Source organism: Agelaius phoeniceus, chromosome 7 (genome assembly GCF_051311805.1).
Source record: "Agelaius phoeniceus isolate bAgePho1 chromosome 7, bAgePho1.hap1, whole genome shotgun sequence".
In the NCBI taxonomy this organism is placed as follows: domain Eukaryota; kingdom Metazoa; phylum Chordata; class Aves; order Passeriformes; family Icteridae; genus Agelaius; species Agelaius phoeniceus.
In genome coordinates this window covers 31,776,955-31,802,650 of record NC_135271.1, presented here as the reverse complement: position 1 = coordinate 31,802,650, position 25,696 = coordinate 31,776,955, and the positions used below count along the sequence as shown (strand labels likewise).

The 25,696-nt window shown below is 40.1% G+C and overlaps 1 protein-coding gene across 1 annotated transcript in view; it reads left to right on the top strand.

The window, feature by feature from the left end:
- CERS6 (ceramide synthase 6) overlaps window positions 1-25,696 on the top strand; it is a 97,697-nt gene that overhangs the window by 58,737 nt on the left and 13,264 nt on the right. The window contains exons 5-8 of the mRNA XM_054636546.2: window positions 3,570-3,620; window positions 6,202-6,294; window positions 12,321-12,449; window positions 15,818-15,924. Of these exons, the coding sequence (XP_054492521.1) occupies window positions 3,570-3,620; window positions 6,202-6,294; window positions 12,321-12,449; window positions 15,818-15,924 (380 nt within the window). The remainder of the gene's footprint in view (window positions 1-3,569; window positions 3,621-6,201; window positions 6,295-12,320; window positions 12,450-15,817; window positions 15,925-25,696) is intronic.

The window sequence follows — 25,696 nt, the reverse complement described above, 5'->3', positions numbered from 1 at the left end:
GAGGAGATCTTCTGGCCTTACTTTGCACCACTTGTTTCTGTGAAGAGCAAAGCAAGGACCTGCTGTAACTTAATGAATGGAGGTACAAATACCTTGAGACATCTTTGGCATCTTTGCCCCATATCAGCCTCAAAAAAATGAGATCAGGAGAGCTTTGCTGAAAGTATATATTATCTTGACTGTAAGTAATAGTGCTTATTTCCATTCCACTTAATATTGCTTGTAACAAATGATACAAAATTCTATTCAAATGCATTAACCAAGACAGATAAAAATCTTGGCAGAGTAGTGAACATGTACACAGTGAATGCTCTGTATTTTGCTGGTTTTGTTCAACGGTTTCAAAAGCTATCTAATTTGAAAAGCAACTTTAAATATTTTCTTTTTGGACTAAGGATGTCTTATTTTGATTTGAAATGTGTTTTGAACATAAATTGACTCTAGTGAAATGTGGGGATTCTGTCTTGATGTTCCTGGATTTTTACATGCTGGATTCTGGTAAAAACAGATTTCTTTTTTTGGTGGAAAAATCAGAGGATTTTTCTTACTTACCTAAGAATTTTGGAAGAACCCCTTTGGGAGGTACACCATGACCTCACAGTCATGACTAAATCAGGTGCATAACAGCTCTTTTGTGATAAACAGGAAGTTTTTTATTGTACTGCTTATTTTTCCCCCTTCATTTACTTTCACAATTGACCTTTCACATACTAGATTCTAGCAGCATTTTTAGCAAGACCTGGAGATTTTAACTTCTTAGGACTTTCTAAAGCCAGGGGCCAATTAGATGCTTTCTCTAGAGATAAGTAAATGAGGCTTCTGGCTAAGTGTGCAAACATCAAAGATAATTTTGGAAGGGTTTTCTGGTTTTTTTTTTCCAAAATCCTTAGTAATTTCCTTGTCTCAAGAGAAGTTTTCTTTCTGAAGGAATTCTTTAAAATTACTCTATTTAATCACAGAGATGGAGAGAGATTTGATGGAGTTTTTAACAGATATTCCTGTAAAGGAATTATGGTGATTTGTTCCTTAATACTGTAAGTCTCAACAGATTGAACAGCTGTTTACATCCTCTGTCACTGACATTGCATTCATTTGGCACTGCACCTAAGTGTGGTAGAACTTCAGTTTCCATCTGAGCTCCTTTATGTTCTGTAAGGCAGGCTGTCAGTAGTGCTGGTGTAGTCCTGGTGCTCTGTGCCTAGCATAATTGGTACTGAAGTATTCGGTATTCTGTTTCCAGGTTAAGTGGGGGCCTTTTTGTTATCAGGATCATTGCATTTCCTCTCTTCTCCAATCCCCTTGTGTCCCTCCCTTCCTCAGACGTTATATACCAAGAATAGGAAGTAGAATGAAAATTTGGTATTCAGCAGGCAGCAAAAAGAGAAGGATGCTTTTATGTTCATCAGAAAAGGATTTGTTGTGGAGCCAAGTCACTGACCTTTTCTTCTCATCTAACATGGGATTTTCAGGTCGAACTGTGCTCTGCTTCACAGTGACCTTGCCTGTTATGAGGAAATTTGCAGACGTCCTAGGAGCACACACAGGACTCACTTGAGCCCTGGAATGTCGGTCTAGGTCCCTTATGATTAATCCACCTTTCACTGGTGGGTCTAGGTCTCACACTGCAGACTCTGTGAGCTTTTTTTAGGTTGTTCCTTCCTACTGAAGCCTCTACACAGTATTCCACAGTTGTGAAGTTCACAGAGGACTAAATAAGATGCTTCTTTGTCCAACTGTAACCATGGTTTACTTTTAGGTGTTGAGTGCAGTCTAGGGCTGTGCTCATTGTGGAGGTCAGAGAGGAAGGCTGTGCTTAAACCAAGCTCTTCCTCCACCTCTTCCCTAAAACCCTCCAGACAAGCATAACCCAAGTGCCCTGCTGCTAAAGCTATTAACAGCAACTCAGAGATGCCAAGGCAAGTCAAGGGGAAGGGGACACTGGGGAGCAAAGAAGGGTAAGAAGGTGCTGCAGGCGCCCTGGTATTTTAAGTGCTCTTGCCCACAAAGGATCCATTAGGTTCCCAAACAGCTACTCAGAAGCATTTTGTCTGAGATGGCAGCATGGCTTTCTGAGCCTTATGAGGCTCAGAAGGGGCATCTATTCTGCTGCATTGGTCTTTGAGGCTTAATGCATGCATTACATTATTTGTCAGTTGTGATACCCTGTAGGGCTTTGTGGTTATAGGTTCATCAAGAAAGGCCTATTTTATTTAGCAATCAGCATTTAAATTGCTCATAAACCTCTGTATCTGTAGCTCCTGCAGCAAGCATCTCTATGAAGAAGGCTTAAGATGTCATAATATTTGAAAGAGAAAAATATGCTTTTTTTGCTAGGACCTGTAATTTAGGTAGAAAAATAATTGGGTAGGAAGCATCTCTTATCTTTTGATGAATATGATATGAAAGACAGTTACAGCTTTTCAAACCTGGCTAAAACTATGAATTATCCTAGAATATTTATGTGGATCTAATTTAGGCACCTGTCAGACAGAAATATTTTAGATTCTTTATATTGTCTTGCAGAGATACTGTGGCTGTTTCCAAAGACCTTTTTTTATTGCATGAAATGAGGGAAACTTGTATAGCACGGTAAATACTGTGGAGACCTTAGAACTAAATAATTGGTTCCATGAAGAAGTTATTTATGATGGAGGGAAGGATAAATTTGGATGGGCTTTAAGCATTCTTACAGCATCCTTGAGAGAGGCATATTAGAATCTCTAGGAGGTCTGTTACTTCAAATGCTGGCATACCTTTCAGGCTACTGTAAGAACTATTCTTTGTCATTTCAGAAGCACTGGGGGTATTAGTGTGAAAATTTCATTTCGTCTCCTTTTTCATTAAAGGGCATATTCAAAAATCCTTCCTACCTAGGCTGATTCTCAGCCTGGGGGCTTTACCATTCTGCCTAGTGTCTGTTTTCTTGCTTTGATGCTCACCCACTGTATTTTGGATGAGTTTGATATGGTTTGCCTGAGCTGAGCTGCTCCATCTGATGGTAAAAACAAGAACAGGCCTTCTCTCAGGCAGTAAGGATTTATTTGAAAAACTGTGATCCAGGGGAAGCATTTAATGCTGTAAGTGTAAGCTGTGTGCTGCCTTAATCCAGGAGACTGACTAATGATGTTCTGTCCCCTTTGTACTCGAATGTAGAGTAGATAAGGCTAGGTAAAGGTGAAGGATGGATCCTGTATGGGAGAATGCCTATATATAATAACACATGCAAGGAATTTTCTTTGAAACATTTAAGCTGGCTGAGGTACAAATTTCCTGTGCTATTGAAAATAGTGTGAGATACGACCATCCAAACATGAGCTGGTTACTTTCAGTCTGCACTCTTGCAGAAGTGAGGCCATGGGGTACCAACAGAAACAGGCCAATTGCTCTAATTCATGCTCTGAAACTCTGAGAAGTTTCCTTGTTCTATTTGGTTTTCATAGTCTCAATCAAAAAATGCAAATTCTAAGCTGTTCCTGTATTTTTTGTCCTTCATTAGTATTAAATATGTACACTTAACATAGCACAAAGTGGTCTGTACTGACCATTGTTTTGCTTTTTCTTCCTTTCAGACACCCTGGCTCTGGAATACCAGGCAGTGCTGGAGTGGGTATCCATATCAGGTAAAAGTTACAGTGCTGTCTAAGAACAAGCACGACACTTCTGCAGAGCTCTGGTTTTGTAATGGTGGAGCTTTGTGCCAGTATGTTTGTGTGAATGGGCTACTCAGCATTTCAGAACGTTGCTAGATTCTTCTCATCTTGCTTGAGTTCAAGATGGGAAAAGATGGACATAGCTGTCATACCTGAATTCCACACATTAAATTCCAAAAGCTCCAAGAAGAGTTTGCAGCTTAAGGAATTTGACTTAGGGTGTAAATATATATGTGTGTGTGTATATATATGTATATATACATACCCTATATGTCTAGGGTATTTTTTTTTCCTTCTGTAAGAGCAGGGAAGGGGGGAAAAAAGCAATTGCCTGACTGGAAAGTGTGAATAAGAGTATTTTCCCAAAGACACATGAATCCCTGTGACAGTCAACAGCCCTTGCCAGAACAGAGACTGAGCAGAACTGTGTTTGGATGCTACTGTTCTTGAAGTTTGTGTCTCTGTTGGAAATAGTTCATAGAGACAGTTCAGCAGAAATCTTGATCCAAGAAATATTGAGGGAATTTGGTCATGTAGCCTCAGAAGAAATAATGACTTAAATTCTATCCAGAGACTGGAAGGTGAACTAAAAAACATTAGGGAAGCAGCAGCAGAAATTGAATGGGGGAAGTGCTGAAAGTTTATCCCTCAGAAACTTCAGGTACAGTTGTTTCTTAGATTGATGTAGCTACAGTCACTGGTGCCTCTCAGCCCCATTTCCTACTTTTTTTGTGTTATTACATGCAAGAAGAGGTTGACTGAAAACAAAAGACCCTGAAGCTTACTGATTGAAGAACATATCTTTACCAGACTTACCAGAAGAACAAAGTCATTTAAAAGTCGGTTACAGCTTTTAGAGTGTGGGAGGTAAAATTACTATATCTAATATTGTTCTAGTAGTGGTGAGGGTCCAACATAAAGCAAATTGTCAAATTCAAGTCATTATGAAAATCACTGTCTTGAAGATAAAAATATCTACTAGGTGCTAATCAGGGCTAAGTACTGGGGTTTCAGTTTTTTCTGTTGGTTTTTTCCACAACTAGATAAAATTTCAAATCTTTTATTTGCTACAACTCCTTTGTAAATTACTGAACAATGCACTGCAGAAATCCAGCTGGACTTTACTGTAGACATAGTCAAACGGATCATTTGGGTGATGACACAGCCATAATCACAGGTTAACCTATTGAGGTTAGGTCTATGGAGAGCTGGAACCTAACATTTGAACTAAGTTAAACACACTATTGATCCAAGAAGGAATCTGTGACATCTTTAGAATTGTCCTACACTATCACTATGTATGGCTTGAGAAATACAAATGCTGTTGTTAATAAAGCAGCTGAAAAATCTTCATTTTTTTACTAGAAGTTTTCCCCAGAGAGTTCCCTTGCAATAATGATGCAGTTCATTGCAAGCTCTTATTTCTTTCCCTCTTTAATTATACATAATCAAAAGTCTGTTGGCAGTCTCTCTGACTCAGAAAAGAGTTATATTGGCCCAAGAGATGGCTTTAAAGGATAGATTTTGAGTTACACGTTTTTCATAAAGCATAAGCATATGTCTATGTTAAATTAACACCCATAGCATATTTCCTGGGAATCCAAGGCCTGGCTTTCAGCTGCAAGGAACTTGTCTGCAAAAGGGAATGGGAATAAAAGGTGCAACTGAAATACCTCTTGCCAATGGAAACAGCTCATACCCTCCTTGGCTGCACAGTTGTGCCAGTGCAAGGGGCTCTAGAGATGATTTATCCAATCCCTTGGGAGATGCCCTCAGGAGCTTCTCCTTTGCCAGTGTCCCTGTCTGTGCTGCCATGGAGGTGTGACTATCATGGAGGCACGTTTAAATTAGAGTAGCTCCTAGGACTGGCTCTCTTAGGCTGAGGGTCAAAGTGTTTATGTGTGCTACCAGTTACCTTCTTTGAAGTTACCCCAGGTTGGTTTTGGTTGTGGATTTTTTAAATTTCTTTAATTTTTAAACAACTCTGTAACCATGTTGTATAACAGACAAGATGCTTGCATAAATTTATTTTACTTTCTTCTTTCCAAATGTTAATATGTCCCCAGAAAATGGTTAAATTCTTCAAAAATGGGCATTTCTATTATAAAGAGCTCTGCTCAAAGCCCACATTTTCATCATTATCAGATGAGATTATATACTAGCATTACTTTTTTTTCTAGTCTACTCTAGTATTGTTTTTTTGCTATGCTTTAAACCCACATTATTGATATACAGCAAGATCTTTCAAGTAAACTTTCAAAACAGACTTAGAAATACTCAGAATTTAGTTTGCTCTGGGTTCCAAATGTACAACATCATAATTTTTGGTATTACAGTATTGTCAGGGCTAAAACATTAGAAGAGAGTATGTTGGGAAGCTTTATTTTTCCAGAGCCATCAGAGTTTGAAAGGGGCAACCATCATCTTTCTTTATATAGGATGCTTATGCATAATTCAATAATCCCCTGCAATTAAACATGTTTCCTATAGATCACAGCTGCCTGTAATGTCAGTTAGACTCTATTAACATTTTCTCATCTCCATCTTTCAGCCCCTGATTCCTGACCTGCATTACTACTACATAGTTGAATTGTCTTTCTACTGGTCCCTAATGTTTTCTCAATTCATTGACGTCAAAAGAAAGGTAAGAACAACGAGACTGAAAACACAGAGAGCTTTAAGCTTTAGCATATAATTCTTTACTTGAGGAATAGCTGCATTACATGTGCAGTGAACTGGAAATACAGTTCTTTCCAGTGTTCAACTCTTGCAGATATTCATCACTGAGAAACTGTGATTGTCTTACTCTGCTCCTTGTTGCTGTAATGTGAGGTTTTCCTGCACATGGAAAGAAGAGCCTGGAGAAAATATTGAAGGGCAAATAGCAGAGACCAAAAGAACCTTCTGCTTTCATGCAGTGACTTGAATGGAATTGAACAGGTAGTATCTGGTAGATGTGCTGCTTCTTCTAAGAGTTAAACAATGAAAGACCAAGAAAAGGGCAAGACTGCCTCATAAATTCACAGTATCACTTTGTGAGGTAAGATGAGGGCTTTCAGATTTTTCTACAAAAGGACAACAAAAACATTTAATATTAAGAAGTTATGTTATATTTAATTTTTACCCTTCCAGTCATGTAGCTGAGCATTGCTATTAGAGAGTTGTTAATGAAAAAAACCAAGACTCTATCCAAATAGAAATATTTTTCTAGAAATAGTTGCAACCTGTTCCATATTCCAAGTTCTCTCCTCCGAGGAGAGTCCTAGTCCATAGCAGAACAAGCAGCACAACAGTTACTCTGTAATAACAGTCCATTGAGCTATTCTTGCAGGGGCTTTAACGTTTCAAAATTGTTTTTTTTAAACATTTGAAAGGATTTTATAATATCTTGATGTGTTTCCTTCAGCTGTCATTTAAATAAATGATTATAGGCTATGCTAATGGAAAAATTCCTCTTTATTAGAATTGTAGCAGGAGCATAACTCTGAAAAGAGTAAATGAAGGATGCATTATGACCTGAATAAACTCATCTGTCACTTAGAACCACAGTGTATTCCTGGGAGTCCTATGCCAGAGCTACCTATATAGAAACACGCTCCTCTATTTCGATTTCCAGATTATTCCAGATGTAGAAATCTCAAGAAAACATCCACAAAATTTAAATCCAAATTGGAGGATAAATTGTAAATAAAACAACCAATTTATGATGAATACATATAAATCCCCTGCTTGCATTGTCTGTATATGCTAAACATCTGTTAATCATGAGCTTGAAATGAGTACAACAGTTTCACAAACTGAGATAGAGACAATGCTTAAGGGAGCTGTATGATAATGGAGATGAATTTAAGTCAAGAGAAATATTAACTAATATGTTACACTGCAGGGGCCAAGTCTGTTTCTTAGTTATATAGAAATGACTTGTACTTGTTATCAGAAAAACTTTGGGGCAACCTGCTGTGGAAATAGGATGGGACCTGGAGATGGGGAAGTGAATTGCTAGCAGCCTATTGACACCCCAGCCACAGCTCCTGTCCCAAGCACCAGCTCTGTCTGAGAATGTGCAGTGTCCAGCAGAGAGCAGGAGCACATCTGCAGTGCAATGATAGCAAGTCAAAAGCCTTTCATTATCAGCAGCCAGCAGGGAACAGGGGAGATGCCATATTTATAAATGACCTATTAAACCACTCACCGGTTTGGACTGTGGAGACAGCTCTTTTTGTAGTGTAAGCAGAATTGATAACGAGAAAGATCAGATTGGAGAAATGCAGCTGTGCCCTGGTGTCACACAGTAAAACTGTTTGGAGTGCAAGCTGCCAAGGAAACCCACTGAGCTGAAAAATGTTACTACTAGAGACTTACAATAGCTGGCAAAAAGGAGTACAAGCTTGACAGAGTCACCAGTTCTTGCAACACCATAGTAGTTCTCTTTTAAAAGAAGACTGAGTTAAAAAAATGTGGAGGCCTTGTAATGCACCCCATATGCAATGTGTGGAATGGTGCCCACATGAAATAGGGATCTGCTCAACAGGAAGCAGGAAACTTGCCAGCTAATATCAGATGTTATTGTAATATTTCACAATTGACTTGTATGGAGCAGATTAACAGTTCTCAACCTGAGTAAGCCACTGATGTTTTCATGTTACAGTGAAAGGAATATTTTTATCTAAATCTTGGTTATCATTTTAGATACTTTAAATTCAGCAGCAGTGGCTGTGTTGTATTCTGGGACAGTCAGAAGTGCCCAGGCAGTTCTGAGCACTGCAGGAATTCAGCCAAGTGGTTTTTTTCATGTAGTTGGGTTTGTCTGAAGGAGAGGTGCAGTGTGTCCTTGCTGGAAGCAGCAGCCCTCAGCACTGGCCTAACTCCAGAACTGGTCTTTTATCTACTGTAGATCAAGAGAAATGTACTTACTGTTTCCCATCTCCATTTTATTCTTCTCTGATAGCAAACTGATGACTTCAAAAATTACTTCCAGGGTTGTTTTTTGGTTTTGGTTTGTTTTTTGGGTTTTTTTTTTTTGACTTTCAAATACTTGTTTTTCTTTATTTAAGTGTTACAAATTCCACCAGATTGTCTTTGCCTGACTGGAGGTGTGAGCAAACTAGGTTGCTGCACAAACCTACTATTGGCATTAAGTCAGTGATGAACTGTGTGTATCAACTTCTACAGTTTTATAATGGCATGCTTTTAGCTTCAGAAATAACTATTTTGCCATAATGATTTTCTCCCTTAAGGGTGTTCATTTCCAAAGACTGAAACCTAGTATGAATTGGTGTTTTATCATCTTTTTCCAGCTTCCCATGCTCCTGTTTTGTAAAATACTGAAAAAATAATTAGAAAAATTAAAAACTGAAGTTTGTCAGTTTCAAAAGCACCTGATGAACCTTAAAAGCAGTGAGGCTTATTTACATGCTTTCTGGATACCTGATGTATTGTTTAATAGAAAAATATTTGGCAGGGACATTTAAAGGAATGTATTAAACTTCTATTCAGAGTTTTAACAGGTTTGTAGAAGGACTAGGAGACCTTTCTGTGTATTCACACCTTTTATTTCCAAGCATTTGGCAATTCCTAGAGCTTCTGTGTTTTGCTTTTTTTTTTTTAATGACAGTTCACTCATTCCAAGAACAAAATGATCTGTAGGTGCTGATTTTCTTGAATACTGAAATTTGATTCTAGAAAATTTACACTATATTTTGCTAGATTTGGATACTAGATTTCTTTCTTCAAAGAGACTTTTCTTAGCAAAGAAAGACACACAGAATTGGTTTCTTTTGTTTCAGTGGAAGCAGTTTAGATTGCATGTGTTTTGCAGACCTTTCCCTTTCCTTGCTGATCTGTAGTATAAGCCATGCAGTTGCTATTTTGCCCTTCAGTGGCACTAATGCTCCATGGCCCCTTGGCAGTTCAGTCAGTGAGTGTGACACATTAAACAAATGTGGGTGGCAGAGACCTTAATTCCAGAGGGCTTGTCTACAAGTTGAGACCCATGGGGTTTCTCTGCTGTCTGCCCTCTGTTCTTCCCACTGATGGTGTCTAGAATAGGTTCCTTCTCCTATTCTTAACCACAGATTTTCTTAACCTAGGCACATGACATCTTCCAGCAGTTACAACTGGAGGCTATGAATCTTCTGTAAATAAACACATCTTTCACGAACATACATGTGATTTGAAATACATTAACAAAAAAACAAACAAAAAAACCCCACAAAAATTAAGAAGCCCATTCCTGTACAGCTGCTACTGTATGTGGGTGAAAATGCTGGAGTAGGATGGGAACACAGGGAACACAGGTACCACTTGGTATCTATGTGTTCAATACCCTTGTGTATAACTAAAGTCTAACAGGTAGCATATTCAGAGCATAGTATTAATTAATGACTTTTGAAAGTGTCACAAAGAGGAAAGAAACAATCCCAATAACAAATCAGTATTATTTATATAATTACTACTTTTTTTCAACAGTTTTCCGTAGGTCAGTCCAGCACCTCTGTTTCAGAGGTGGCAGAGTCAAGTAACTGTCTTTTTTAAGAAACATTATTACAGGAGTTCCCCTGACAGCATTTCTTTAAGAAGAGTCATGCAAAAATGCAGAAGACTGCTGCCCAAGATCATTAGGATTTCTTAGGAATAATCCATATTGTCAGGAATGCCTTGAAGAATATCCAAGAGGGACTAGAAATCTTGTATTTGTAGAACATGAATGTGTCAGCTGTGAAAATAGAGGAGATTTTCTACTTGACTTTTTGCCCCATTAGGACTGCCTATGTGCTAACATAATTGCTTTTGGAAGGGAAATTAAGAACAGTGCCATAGTGCCTGCAGGTGAAGGAGGTAAAGAGCAGTATGACCACAGGGCAATAATAGTAGCTTACCCAGGGCAATAACAGTAGATTACCCTTGTAATCCCATGTAAGAAGGTAGGTGCTTTGCTGGTTTTATTATTGTGATGTGGTGAAATGGTCTTTATCTGTGTATTTGTAGTTCCTGAAATGACTGAGATGCCATACCCTTGTTTTTCCTCAGGACACTCAAAGGCAAACAGCCTTTGATTGTCTTTTTCTTCTGTCTGTGTTGGAGGTACTGGCAGTGCCTACTGAGGAGCAGGAAATAGGATCTTGTAGCACCTGACAGCACTGAACATAAGTGATAGGCTGGGAGCAGGCCCTGTCCCTCTGCAGTTAGTGAGACTGCCCAAGCTGCAGGTTTTTCCATGGACTGCAGGTGCTGGTACTGGGAGGCAGTGGCACTGCACGTCCTTAAAACCAGTGGTGCCTGCTGCATTCCCAAAGAGAGCTGTGGGAACACTGTGCAGGGTGCTTCTCAGGACTGAGCAGACAGTGCAGTCAGGGGCTGGAGCTGCTGCTTTTCCAGAGCTGCCCCTGTGTTAATTGGAGCTCATGGCACTTTCCATAGGGCCCTCCTGCTCGGCACAGGTTCCCTTTGCAAACCAGATGCTGCCCCTCTAAAGGCACAGTTTTGGTTTTCTCTGTTGTAGGCCACTTAGCTGAAGACTACCACAGCTCAACAGGACTGGCCAACAAAAGCTATCAGAAAGCCAAATTCCACCTCCCAATACACTTGGTGAGCAGGCTGCTTTAAGGAACTGCTCCTTTTGACTGCCTGGATCTCTCTCCTTTCTGACAGCTCTGCATGCGAGCCACTGAATCTGCTGGGAGCTGTGCTACAGATTTTACATCTGGTGCATAGAGAAACTTCCCAGTTAAATGTTGCCCGTGATCTTAAGGGTTTTAATATCACTTCTTCAAAGCTGTGCAGGTCATTCAGCAAATGCCAGCAAGACTATTTTTGACTGATTCAGTGCCTTGCTGAGAAGAGTCTCATTAGGTCCTGTTCTCTCATTAATCAGTCTGGGAGCCTCGTCCAGGCAGGCAGGTTTTTCCCTCTGCTTTATCTGCCCCGTGGCAAGTATCTGTGAGGGTACTTCTGGGAGCACCTCCACTCCCAGATTTTTCAATAGTAACAGTTACTTTATGGCCAAATAACTGAGTTACTGGTGTGGAGACCAGCTAGCCTGCATCATTTGGGAAGGCAGTGGGTTAGAACCAATTAGGAGGAGATGCTCCAGCTCACTTGAAGACTTCCTGACCCTGTTACAGTGTGAAGACAAAACACCTTGATTAAAAACAAACAAATAAAAGTCTGGATCTGGGATTCTCCCAGTTGTTCTTAGCAGCTGCCTGCTGTCCTAGTGTACTAGTGCCTTCCTTTGTAGCTATTTTCTCTCTTCTGAATGGTGAATTATTTGGCACTTGGTTATGTATATTGTTATAATCATATGTTACTTGATGCATAAAAACTACAGTGGAATTTGATTTGCATGTACATATGCCTTTTCAAAGTAGCTTCAACTGCAAATGTTTACTTTATTAGGTTAAATTATTTTGAACTGAGAAGTGTGGTCATTGCCTAGCTTTCAATAATGTTTTTGCATTTGGTTAACATATAATGATTTTTTTATTCAGTCTAAATGAAATATAGAGCAGGGTGTATAATACACTTATATAGTAGATATTTTTTATAACTTAAATATAATGCTGGATTTAAGAAACAACCATCCAATTTTGTATATGAGTACAGAATATCAGTGTTTGCTTCATTGTATTTTTTGTTTTTTATGTCTTTTCCTTGCTTCTGCTTCTCTAGGACTTTGGAATCATGTTTACACATCACATTGTAACAGTCACCCTGATTACCTTCTCATATGTGACCAATCTGACACGAGTGGGAACCTTGATCTTGTGTCTCCATGATGCAGCTGATATTGTCCTAGAGGTGAGATCATTCCTATGTCATCCTGTCTCTAGGCAGAACCTTTTTACTATGCAGAACAAGTGTTTCCTAAGCCATTTCAAGATGGTAATGGTGATTAATATAGTGTATTTCGTTGCCTAAATATCTTGCACTTGTAGCAGTGCATATTTCTGACTTCAGACTGGTTTCTCCTTCAATATGTTTCTTGTACAGAGCAGAGACTGGTAATGCATTGCATGCCAGGGAGGGTTACATACAGATTCTAAATACAGCATGGGAAAATCAAAAGCTAAAATTGCAAAATCTGGAAAGTGGTGAAAGTGGCTCACCTGGTTCTTAACCCCTGTGACGTGGTGTGTGGAGCAATGACACTGACATTGCTGAAAGAATCAAGGTGTCACGGTGTGTTTCTGTTCTGCTTTGCTGGGCAGAGGGTGTTGGACAATTTAGTGGCTTATTTGGGCATGGCCAGTGAGCTGACCTCTGACTTTCCGGGTTCCCATGCCTCTGGATCCCAGTACCAGCAGCTGTATTTGGAGAAGAAGGGATGATTGAAATTCTTTTAAGGCAAGATGGTCTGAACTTCCATAGTGGCAACTTAGAGATGTTATCATCCTTTATCTGCATCAGTTATGGGTCATGCTGGAATTTGACTGTCTCTGAACTCTCCTCCAAAGTTAATAACTATTTTGTCTGAAATTATTTTTTATTCAAGTACCTGCAAGGATACCTGTTATGCAAGAAAATAGACTTACTGCATGAGTCACCTATTGCAAAATCAAGATCCTGCCATTCTTATTCAGTAGTGCTGTAAATATGGTTTTGTTTTTTAATCTTTTTTGATCTAGAAAGCACATGGCTTCCTGAGATAGAAACCAAAAAAGAATATGGATTTTTTGGGATAAAAATAATCATATCTTTGCAAGTTTATTTTTCTGTTTCAGCGATGTGTATAGCTAGCTGTGACTTCACCTAAACTTTCTTCATTCCTCTTTTCTCACCACCAGAAAGAACTACTTAAAGATGTTTGTTCTAGATCAGACCAGTCTCTGTGGAACTACAAAAACACTAGAGAGCAGCTGTACTAGGCTAGCTAAAACTTTACCCTCTGGTTATTAACTGAGACAAATTGCTGGTGTTCTCACCGGTTGCAAACATTGATCAGATATGCTTCCTCATGAGGCACATACTTAAGTGGGCTTTCTAGTCAGGTCTTTCAGTCTGGTTTGACTGGAAATTCTGCTAGGGCAGTGGGTCACAGCACTGGTGCCATATGAGAGGAGATGGACTCTTGCAGAGTGCTGACATTACTGAGGGGAAGGTCAGTGCAGAGGAAGAAAACTATCAAACTGCAAAAGAAGTTGGTTAAATGGCTTGTGGTGATGGGTCAGTTGTGCACCTGACTTGTGTTACCTATTACATATTTGTAAAAATGAAAACCTTTTTCTGGAGGGCGCTAGACTCTTTCCATCTACCATTTCATAATGGAACACATCCACTGGAAAGCTGGAAAGCACCATTTTTTGTTATTCTCGTTGCAAAATGTAGTGTGCATTGGTGGGAATACTGGAGGTGATATTTTTTCCACTGATCTTAAGGTATCTGGAAGTATGGAAGAGCCATAGTAGGATTTTCAAGAATTTTCAATGCTGTGTTCCTCAGTTGTAGTCATGGTTTTTAAATTCAGAAGATTGTGTTCTATTGTCTTAGGTGGCCAAGTTCCATCCAACAACAACATATTCATTCCCCTTTTTTCTAGTCTTTCTTTATCACTATAATTTGTAGAATTATTGTAATTTGTTATTTGAGAACCAATGCCCCAATAGCTGTACTGTTTTTGAGAAATGGCATGATACTACTACAAGTTGCTATAGTAATATCAGCCTCATGCACTAAGAAACCAGTTTTTTAGACTGCCACCATGGAAATACATCCAGAATTCCTGGACTGAATTTTCCATCATCTGAAAAGCAAGGAAGTTAGTAATGCTTCTGCTTTGAATATTGGCACCAAAGTGTTCTCTTTCCCTTCAAACTAGGCTATTTCCTTCAAACTGCTAGGAAATTTGTGTGTGTCCTCTAGAAAATAGGACTGATTCAGAAGGGTTATGTTTTCTTCACAGCAGTGATGTCTTTCCTCATATTCTGGGAGCTTCTTAACTGGGTTTCTTTAGTGAGGAATAATCTTCATGTTCTGGTTTTTAGTTGAACATTGCAGAAATTGGGTAACATCCAAAAGTGCAGGTTTTGGTTTTGGCATGCAGATTATCTCTTTCTCTGGTTTGAATTCTGCCCTATTCTGTAGGGCTGGTTGTAGTAATTTTGCTCCCTCTTAGTACTCTGGAAGCCTGCGCAAATATCTTCTGGGGTACTGGGAGCTGGATGCAGGTCCCCTCAGAAAGGAGCTTTGAAAGGGTTCCCAGTGGCTTAAGTGGACACAAAAGAGTTCCCAGTGTCTTAAGTGGACTTTCTGGATACATTTGACAGAAAACATGAAGAAAGACTGACCCTGCCTCTAAGCAGATGTTATTTTAAAATAATTAACTGCTTGCACACATTAACACTGTAGAAGCAGCATGGACATCTTAAAACAAGCTTCCTTCCCTATATACCATTTTCTTCAGGGAAAAAAGGGTAAAGAAACTTCTGGGAAGATCAGTGTTTTAATGAGCAGTTTCAGAGAAGAGTAATGAATTAGTGAGTCCTTCACTGGGAAAGAGTCAGAAGATTGCATGAAGACAAGTGAGAAAAGCATGTAAATATAAGCATAAGACAACAAGTTAGAAAGCAGAAGCTGAAAAGAGAGCCTTGGGAAAATACTTGAAGGGGAGGGGTATAATCTTTGAGGTGGAAACTATTCTGTTTAGGCAGAAAAGGAAGAGATGCTTCAGAAAAATGTAGTACATGGGGTGTACTGGAGAAATTGAGACAAAGTTTATATATAGCAGCTACTAGAAGGTCAGAGAGCATGGGGCACATGGAAGGTAGATGGATGCTGAAAATGCCAGTGGAGCATACTGGAAAGGTGAGAGATAAGCAGGTAAAGAGGTTGGGGACAAAGACAACATAAACATACTGGGGTTCAGTAAAAGGTTTAGTAGAGTTTTGCAAATCTGAAATTGTAGAATCTCAAAAATGATACTGAGTGGGAAATAAAGAAATTAAATACATACTCTATTTTTATGTAGTCTGGTTTGGGATTTTTTCCAAAGAAGATATTTTTCAGCTGCTTGGTGAAGAGGAGTTCCAAGATCACTGTGAGGTGGCCCAGTGAAAATGTTAGCGATTTCATAAAAATTTGATTTCTTCTTTTTCTTACAGCTTATATACACAGTACAAGAGAATTCAGTTGTCCTCATGGAAATAAAAAGACATATTTTTCTTTTGCAGGCTGCCAAAATGGCAAACTATTGCAAGTGTCAAAAACTGAGTGACCTTCTGTTCCTCACATTTGCCGTTGTCTTCATTGTCAGTAGGCTTGGCATATATCCCTTATGGTGAGTAAGGACATTGTTTTGCTCAAGCTCTAGGCACCAAACAAGCTTGGAAATAACTATGTTATAATTGAAAACGATTCATTGCTGTTACTCTGTTTCCCAAAGCACCAGGGAGGGTTTCAGACATAACCAGGTGTTGAAACAGCCTGTTTGCTAGAGTGCCATTGCGTTTACTGTGTGCTAGATGAGAAATATCTGGCCCTTCTGCTGGTTTTAAGCTAGAAGTGGGCTGGAGACAGCAGAGCTTCAGACTAGCAGGTGGCTGGCTGTGTTAGCAAGAAAGGAGAGGAAAATGAAAATATTAGTCACCAAAAAAAACAACCAGCAGCTAAGCTTGAAGCTAGAATATTCTCAGTAGCTTTCAGTGCATGCTTCATGAACACCTTCAGCTTAAAGAAAAACACAGTGGAATAAGTAAAATCTGACCTGCTGAAATACGTATAAAGATGTTGTTGCCATACAGATTGAGATACTGCAGACTACTCCTTTTCCACCTCTCCTTTGAACTGGGGCTCCTGGGGCAGCTGTGTAACACTTCTGTCCAGGTGTGAAATTACACAGCTCTTACTGTGGTCTCACATCTTCCCAGACAGTCAGCTGCTTGCATGTGCTCACGCTCTTGTAGGTACACAGACATGCATGCACACAGACTGAGCACAGTTGTTTGGTTCTTTAGCTGGGGTCTTCTGATCAGGGGGCAGATGGCTAATTAGGAAACACATGGATGTACTTCATGTAAAAATGCATTAAAGTTTTTCTGCATCCTGTGCACTATATATGAGGAGGGCTGAGAGAAGGTGTTGGCCTTGGCTCTTTTTTCAATATTTTCTTTTTTATAAACAGAACTAGCACAGATACCTGTATTTCCAGGCAAGTAAGAGAGGTCTTTCATTGCATCAGAAGATTACCAATGACAGTTTTGTTTTTGGGAAGCAGCAAGAAAGCCAGAAATTGTACCCTTTGTAGAGTTTATTTAGATTACCACTGAGCTCCTTATATGCAGAGGATTTACAGATGCCAATGTCAACCTCCCTGCTCCAATTTCCTTTCTAAACCTCACTAATGATATCTCTTTGAGGTTTTGTTAATGCAAACAGGGTAAGAGCAAGATGCCCTTAGGGAGCTGTGTCATCAGCTCTGCTTAACCCTACAATGTAGAAGTCTCATTTAGCATTTGATGACTCCAAAGATATTGTCATAATCCCTACTGTGTTGTGAGTTGGTGAACAAACATGAGAAAACATGAGAAAACACGAAAATGGATAGAAACACAATCTGCATGTGTGTGAAACACTTGTTATTTTCTTTGAGGAGCATTTTTTCCTTTCTTAAACAGTTTTGCTTCCCTTCCTCTGTCCTTCCTTGAAGCCAACTGGGCCATTCACTGAATTTCTGTAAATGAAATAAGCTGGGTTTTTTTACTTCCATGATCTCAGATAGGAAAAATGGTGGCATTCCTGCTCATAGGATTTCACCTGACCCCTGTTTTCTGTTTTATATTGAGAAATGGAGGGAGGACCCAATTTCACCAGTGCATTTGTGCTGCTGGAGACTGCAGTATATGAGTGTGCTTAAGGGAGGGCTCAGTCAGATGAGGACTGGATGGGTTTGCAAAGGGGAACTCATACTTGGCCAACCTGGTAACCTTCTATGATGAAACTACTGGCTTGTAATTACATAATTACTGGATTATTGGGCAGAGCACACCCTCAGCATGTTTGCTCATGTTCCCACCTGTGAGGAATGGCTGATACACCACAAGGTTGTGCTGCCATCCAAAGGGAAGGAACCTCAGCAGGCTGGAGATACAGCAAACAGGAGCCTCAGAAGTTCAGCAAAAGCAGTGCAGAGCCCTGCAGCATTTTCTGGGGGCTGATCACCAGGAAAGCAGCCTTGCACCAGGGAACTGGGGGCTCCAGTGGACACTGGGGTGAACATGAGCCAGTTCTGTGCCCTCGGGGTAACAAAGGCTGCTGGAACCCTGGGCTGCCTTAGGAGGGGGTGGGCAGTGGGCTCAGACAGGTGACCCTGCCTTCCTACCAGCCCTGCTGAGGCCACATGCAGAGCACTGTCCAGTTCTGGCCTCCCCAGTAGCAGAGAGGCACAAAGCTACTGGAGACAGTCCAGCTAGCAGTCACTGAGATTGATCAGGGGACTGGGGCGCCTCTCACATGAGGAGAGGTTGAGACAGGCAGGATGGTTTAGCACAGAAAAGAGAAAGCTCAAAATGGGTATTATCAATGTAGAAATACATGAAGGGAGAGTGTAAAGAAAACTGAGCCAGGGATTGTCCATTGACAGGAATGCAGCAACTGACAGTGTGCTGTGTGCTCCCTGTCACAACCAGAGTGGCTACCCTGGTGATCCCTCTGCCTTGTCATGCTTTAACCCCAGCTGCCAACAAAGCCCCAAGAAGCTGCTCACTCACTTCCCACCAGTGAGATGGGGGAGAATCAGGAGGGTAGAAGGGAGAGAACTCATGAGCTGAGATAAAAACAGTTGAATAGGCTGAGGCAAGACCACACAAGCAAAGCCAAACAAGGCTTTCATCCATCACTTCCTGTGGGCTGGCAGGTGTTCAGCCATCTCCAGGACAGCAGGGCTCTATTTGTAATGGTGACCTGGGAAGTGCAAACACTGACACCCTAAACATGATCCCCTTCCTCCTTCTTCCCCCGGGTTTGTATGCTGAGCATGACACCATATGGTGTGGAGTATCCCTGGGGGCAGCTCTGCCAGCTGTGTCCCTTTGTAAATCCTTGTGCAGCTCCATTCTCCTCACTGAGGGCTGTGTGAGGAGCAGAAAATGCTTTTGCTCTGTGTGAGCATTGCTCAGCAATAACAGAAACATCCTGAAATTACCAACACTGTTTCCAGCACAAATCCAGAATATAGCCCTATGCTACCTACCGTGAAAAAAAACTATGCAAGCCCAAGCCAGTGTATCCCTTAACCAATGAAAAATACATTTATGTATTTGAATATGCAAATCGTTTAGTGTGGTATAAAAATGTTCTTTGATTTTTTAAAGACCCTTTTATTTCCAGACCAAAGCCTTGATGTTTGTCAACTTTGAAGCATTGCTGGTAGGAGTACTGTATGGGCCATTTGCTTAAGAGTTGGACTCGATAATCCTTGTGGGTCCCTTCCAACTCAGAATATTCTGTGTATCTCTTCCTCATGGCTACCCTTAGATAAAGCCAGAGGCAGTTTCATTGTTCTCAGCTGTACTGCAGGCAATGCATATGGGAGTCAGAGTTGGCAGGGATGAGCCATGGCATACATGAGCTTGTCTCCCAAATCCTTTTCCTCTATGAAACAGCAATTCTAAATCTTCAGCTCTATTAGTTTGCATGTCAGCAAAGATGACTCACTGGAGTGGCAGCAGGCCAGGAAGTATAGTTTTGCTCTCCTTTGCTGAAAATTCAAAATAGCAAAATTTGGTGCCTGATTAATATTACATAAATATGCAAATTTTGCTAGCATAAAGGCTGAGAGGTATAAAATCAGTGTGCATGTAATGTAAAAGCAAGGCTGTAATTTGTAAGAAAACTTCCCCCACACAGGAAGGTGAATACCCCAGACAGGCTGGCAGAGACGTCACTTCCCAGGCCCTGCTGTGCTGCCCCTTGGCACAAGAGCCACTTCATTGTGCATAGAGGTGCTCATAGAGAATTCAGAATGTATCAAATGCTGTTGTTTGAAGGGTGTTTAACAGCAGGGCTAAGACAAAAGAAACTGGCAATTAGGTATATATTTAGCAGTCTTTCTGCAGGCATCTGGAGTTCATTTCAGCAATAATTCAAAAACCCCAGGATACTTTCTGCCTCCTGCTGCTAAGTGAATGTAGGAGTAAAACTGCTATTTTCACTGACAAGACATTTTGCTTGTGAAATTCTCCCACTTGCACATAATCACTGTTCTAGCAAATTACAACATAGAACACAACTCTCCATGAGTCAGGGGGAACATGGTGCCTTCTCAGGTGAACCAGGATTGTAGGGAGAATGAAAGCAATCTCAACCAAAAATTAATATAAATTATACAAGCCCTTGTCTAGTCTAATCAGGCTGGGTAAAGCAGTTAGTTCAAGCTCTCAGGGAAGATGGGCTTATATTTATTTACCAGGTTTAGGGGCCAAGCCAGTTAAATTCAGGCTCTTTCAAATTTCTCTGACTAGTTACTAGCATGCAGTTTTCTGGAGTTTTTCACTTCTTTTGATTACTTTTATAATGAGTTATATTGTCTGGGAGGTAAAAACATGTGTTTCAGGGAAGTGTTGCTGACAAGTACTGCTGTCAAAAGACAAGGACACAAGCAAACAGCCTTGGCATTCATGGCTTGACCTGTGAATTCTCAGCATGCTCGTATTACACACATGCACTGAGAAATATAAAATAGTGCCTTAACAGTGCAGATTTAAGTGAAAGCCTGATTGAAGCAGATTATAAAGAGCAGAGGTCATGTTCTGCATATGCTGTCCCACAAGTTCTCATCTGGACAAATTTGGAATAATCCAGGTAGTCCTTATTATGCCCTTCTGTTCTTGATCTCTTTGTACACTGTCAGTGTCCAGAGTGTTGTATCACATTAAAAGCTGTGAAGATGGACAGTCAACTACTTTGATTAGTTGGTATAGTCTTGTTTCATGCCAGTAGGTACATCTTAGCTGGATCTTCTTTTTGTGAGTCTGTTTGGAAATATTCTGGGGGGAAAAAATGGAAAAAAATAATTCTCACTGTTAAAATTCAAAGCTGTTTCAGATGTATGTTTCCTCATCAACTGCAGTGTGTAGCTTCTAAATGAGATTTTGGTGCCAATGTACCTTATATAAGTATGGGTCAGCCAATCCTCAGAAGAACAACTTTGTTCCTTGCTATTCTTTAATTTTTAAAGCTTGTTCATGGCAGTACACACAGTCTGGCTCATGGCTGATAATCTAATTGCCTTTACATGGCAGTGAGTATCTGCATGAACCAGACAAGCCTGGTGTGATTCTTCATGAGTTACAATTCACTTCTGTTCAGCATGGTGAGCTCTAATGAGCCCTAGTTACTCATTGCCAGAGCTGCAGTCATCTCTGCATGACTGGCAGAACAGCTCCTCCTGAGTTCCACCACTGGCTGAACACCAGTGTGGGGCATAGCCCTGTCCTTAGTGCACACACTGTGTTTCCAGACAGTGATACAGTACTGCCAGTTTGAACTGCTCTCTTTCCTTTCATTTATCCTGGAATCAGCTTCTCTCTGAGCAAATAGGGCACTGCAGAACCCCCATAAGAAGCAGCTGCTACAAAGATTTGCTGACCCTCTCATTTTGTTGTTTAGCTGATATTGGCTGGGTTTGTACAGCTCTTAAGAAGCAGTGAAGTTGAATTGTTGTCTCTCATGCTGGTTTTCTTTCCTGGCACGTTTTCTCCTGCCTGGCCCTTGGAGTATGTGCGCTGTGTGGGAAGACAGCATGTGGACCCCAGCAGAGTCACTCTGCTTCACTCCTCTGAACTTACTGGTGAAACAGAAAGCTCCAACCTACCCTTTAAAGCACCCTACAGTGCCAAAGCAATACATAGGCAGTGGTTAAAGCAGAGTCCTGGTCAGGTTCTCCACATAGTGAGAATTCAAGTAGTTAGATGAATCCCAGCTGCCCAGACCTTGTCTGCCCTCTGAATGAACACAATTGTTTTGCAATGGTTTTGGTTACTGTTGTTGGATTGTAAACCTTTCTAGCCTAGCTAGGATAATTTAATAATAATAATAATTTGTTAAGATGATCTCTTCTGACACTGTTTTAAGCTCATTTTGCCAAGAATATTGTCTAAACCAGGGCACAATCATAATCACATGTTGCTTGTGGGTAGCAGATACTGAAAGAATAAATTATGATTTTGATACTTGATTTCTGATGCTATTCATACTGTCATTGAGTGGATGCTGTAGAACTAGCAAAAATTATCTGCTTACATTTCAGCCTGTTTGTAGTTTCAGCAGGCAACTTATAATCAATCAGTTTATCAAGACCATTTAATAACAAGGTTTTGGCAAACTAACAATAGTATATTCAAAGAACTCATAGACTTCAATTTATGGATTAAAAAGAATGTTTAATTAACTAAATCTCTATAAATTTACTCACAACTCTCATCTTAGCTCTTTAGAAGAGTGTATATAGTGTTGTCATCCCATCTGCTTCTGACAGAACATTATTAGATGTTATCCTTTCTAATGCCTAGTTATTTTATTTCCTTCAATTTTTTACAGCATTTGTGAACTCAGGCCTCTGGAGTTTTACAAGAAGCAAGGGTGAAATCTTTGGAGTACAGGTTAATACTTATCCAGCTATTTACAGGGAAGCTATAAGAAATGGAAAGGTTAGAGGCATCAGTCACCATTATGGGCTTGCAATGTAAATAACAAAATGTGGCATTTGCTCAGAGTTGCCATTTTTAAAATTTTCGTGTGATCATAGCAGGAAAAAATTATATGAAAAAAGATTTCATCAGACTTCCAAAGCCATTCTTATCCTCATTTTTAGTTTCTATAGACTGTACTCTGTGGCTATAATAATTCATTCTGTTGTAAAGGATAGCCTATTCAGCTGGGTTCTTACTTCTTTTTTAATTAAGAAAAATGTCCTGTCTAAAACCTGTGCTCCAATTGGAAACAGGACAAATACCTGTGCAGTGGCACTTCTCTTGTTCAGAATTATTCTGCCATAAATGTGTCAGGGCAAAGGAAGCAGCACGGTTGTTTTTCTTGTGGCCAGACATCTTAGCCACTTTTAAATCAGCTCAGGTAGGTAGTTTGAACTTGTGCAAACATTCTGCCTCTTCTCAGCCCCTTTTCTCTTAGAGATATCTTTAGCCCCAGGCACATATTTTGTGGTGCTACAGAGTCAATACAAAAGCAGAACAATGCTACTGCAAGCTTCTGACAGATGTGGGATGTAAAAATCATAGCTGTGCAAAAGCAGGAGAGTAAGTTAACTTACCAGCTTGAAACAGTCAAGACTTTTGACCACCATGATCAGCAGCCCTGATGGAGCTGGCATCTGATTTGTGTTCAGCTAGGAGGGGGTCATGGTGGCTGAGCACCCTGGGAGAAACCTAGCCCCATGTAAATGAGCACATTCCATAGCTTTCATTGGTGTTGCACAATAGCAGAGCTTGACCCTTAATATCTCTGAAAGCACAAATAATTATTAAGAAAATTGGATTAAACTGAAAACTGTTTAGAGATTATTTCAGCGACATTGATGTTGCATATAGTTAAGCACAACTGCACTTAGTTTTACTCAACAGAAAGGGGCAGGAGGATGGCTTTTTTATACTCTGATACTCTGTTTTGCAAAGATTGGAAACTATATAGTTTACAAGAAATGCTTTTCCTCTTTGGAGAATAACATGCACTCCAGGAAAATGGATCTTGATATATGTTCTCTGTTGCTCATATAAAAGTTTTATATGTGCCTGAAGATTTTCAGATTTGGAAGTGTCATTCTTAGCATAACACAGTTCTTCAGTACCTGTGAGTTATTATCATGGGCCTTTACACAAGCATTTTGTCATAACACATTACTGATACAACATCTTGCTGACTATAATTACCTTCTGCTAGGAAACTTGAGTTCTCTCCATAACCTGATGTCTATGAAGGACTCTTCTGAGGTTTGAGTTCGGATTGTGAAAGTGCCTATGACCTTGTATCTTTTTTTTTTTTCTATCCACAAGAGTGTAAATGCTACTATTCATACCAGTGGCTGCAAAATCAGCTAATGGGCAGTAACTGCTGATGAGAAGGAATTGAGTGAAAAGCACAGCTGAAACCAGGACAGTGACAGCTTGATCAGGTCTCTTCTACAGTACATCAAACATGAATAATTTCCTGCCTGCTCCATCATTTTAGTTAAGTAATTGGAAATCCTATTGATCTGCACACAGGACTTAAAATAACAGTCTCAGTGGCAGGGCTGTAATTTCTGCAAAGACATATTGTTGCTGATTAGCATTAGGACAGGAGCCACCCATCCCCACAGCAGCTGGGCATGTATTGGTACCCTGTCAGGAGATCCTCTGCTGTGGGGCTGCTGCAGGTGAGCCGAATGCCGTGTGGAGGTGACCTCACTGATAAAACTGAAGTGTGTGGATTTAATGTTGCTCTGAATACTGACTCAATAGGTTATATTCTTTCTGTCACTGCATTTTGCAGAGATCTTTCATCAGCTCTCTAAAAGAAGGAGGGTAATGAGCATCACCAACCAAACAATCTGATGAATCAGTCTGAGATGCTGTTGAAAGATCATCTCTCTCCCTCTCTCCCTCTCCCAGTCCTTTCCCTGCTTCATTGCTTCTGTGTGGGTGACTGGTTCATCTGACTGTTCTCTGTTCACAGTGGGTCTCTGCTACTGCTCTTGTATTTACCATGCACTGAATACTCTGGAGGGTTGAAAATGTAAGAGACAGCAGGATCTGGAAAGGGAAACAAGCTTGTTCTCCCACTCAGCAAGAACCAAGAAGCAGAACAGTGATATAGACACAGCAGCTGGCCAAGTTGAAACTCAGATGAAAAACTTGGCAGTGTAGCCCTTAATGTACTGGATTTGCTATAATTAAATATTTAGCTGCACTGCAGCTTGAGGACTCCAGTACATGGAGTGCTATAAACCAAAGTTTCCTCAATTTGATGACTGTTTTGTGTACGATTCCATACACTTCTCAGGTAAAAGCTGTTTAGGTCATTTGAAGTTTCATGCAGAAACATCTGTGTGTAAGGTCTGTTGTGTAGCACTGGCCTTAAAAGTAACTAGGACAGCCTGGGATATGAAGTCCTATCAGATTTCAGTCAAGGTCTAAATCCTAGAGATGAATCTTGCCCACTGATGAAAGTATCTGATTTATCATCCTGTGGCTGATCAACATGTGCACATACATGTACTCTCACGCTCCACTGCTCTTCATCTATCTGTGAATCTCAGGGGCATTTTTTTCTACCTATCACTTTTATGGCATCTGTTAAAGAAGTAGTTTTTTATCAAGCTAATAACTCTCACAGCATCTTTATGTGGCCAACAAGGTGTGCCAATACTTTGTGCCCATCTTTACCAAAAAATGACCTGTGTAAAAAAATTTGAGAATTTCTTAGATCACATACGTTAATATAACAGCTAAATCCACAATTTAGAACTCCTGACTCTTTATTCTCTGGTCATAGTCACTTTTACCACATATAATAAAGAATAAATGACTATGTTTTGGTGCAAATGTTTGGGTTTTTAAAGGAAAAATTTTAAAAAGGGGCAGAAACTTTGAAGCATTGCTGGTAGGAGTACTGTTGAGTTACTTGCACCAAACAGGATAATTAATGTAACTACATAATTACATAAATGTAATTACGTATATTCTTGGTAATGTATGCAGTACTGAAAGGTGTCCCAATACAGGTGTTGCGGTGCAATATAGAATACTGTTGTCTAATATACACATAATGGGGATAAAGACATTCATTCTGAATTATTTAGACAAGCTGGTATTGTATTGTGCTGTTCTTGGTCATATCTGAGCCTTCCATCTCTTGTGCTGTGTTAACAAAGTGACTTTAATTCAGCATGTTGCAGCAGAATATTGGGCACTGGACAGTGTTGCAGAAGGGAAGGCAAACTTGCAGTAGCACTAATTTCAGCTGCAGTTTCTGCTCCCCTTGGATGTGATAATAGTGCCCATCATGCTGCTATGCATCATTCTGCAGAGTTTATCTGTAATTTCTTGCTTGTCTGGAAG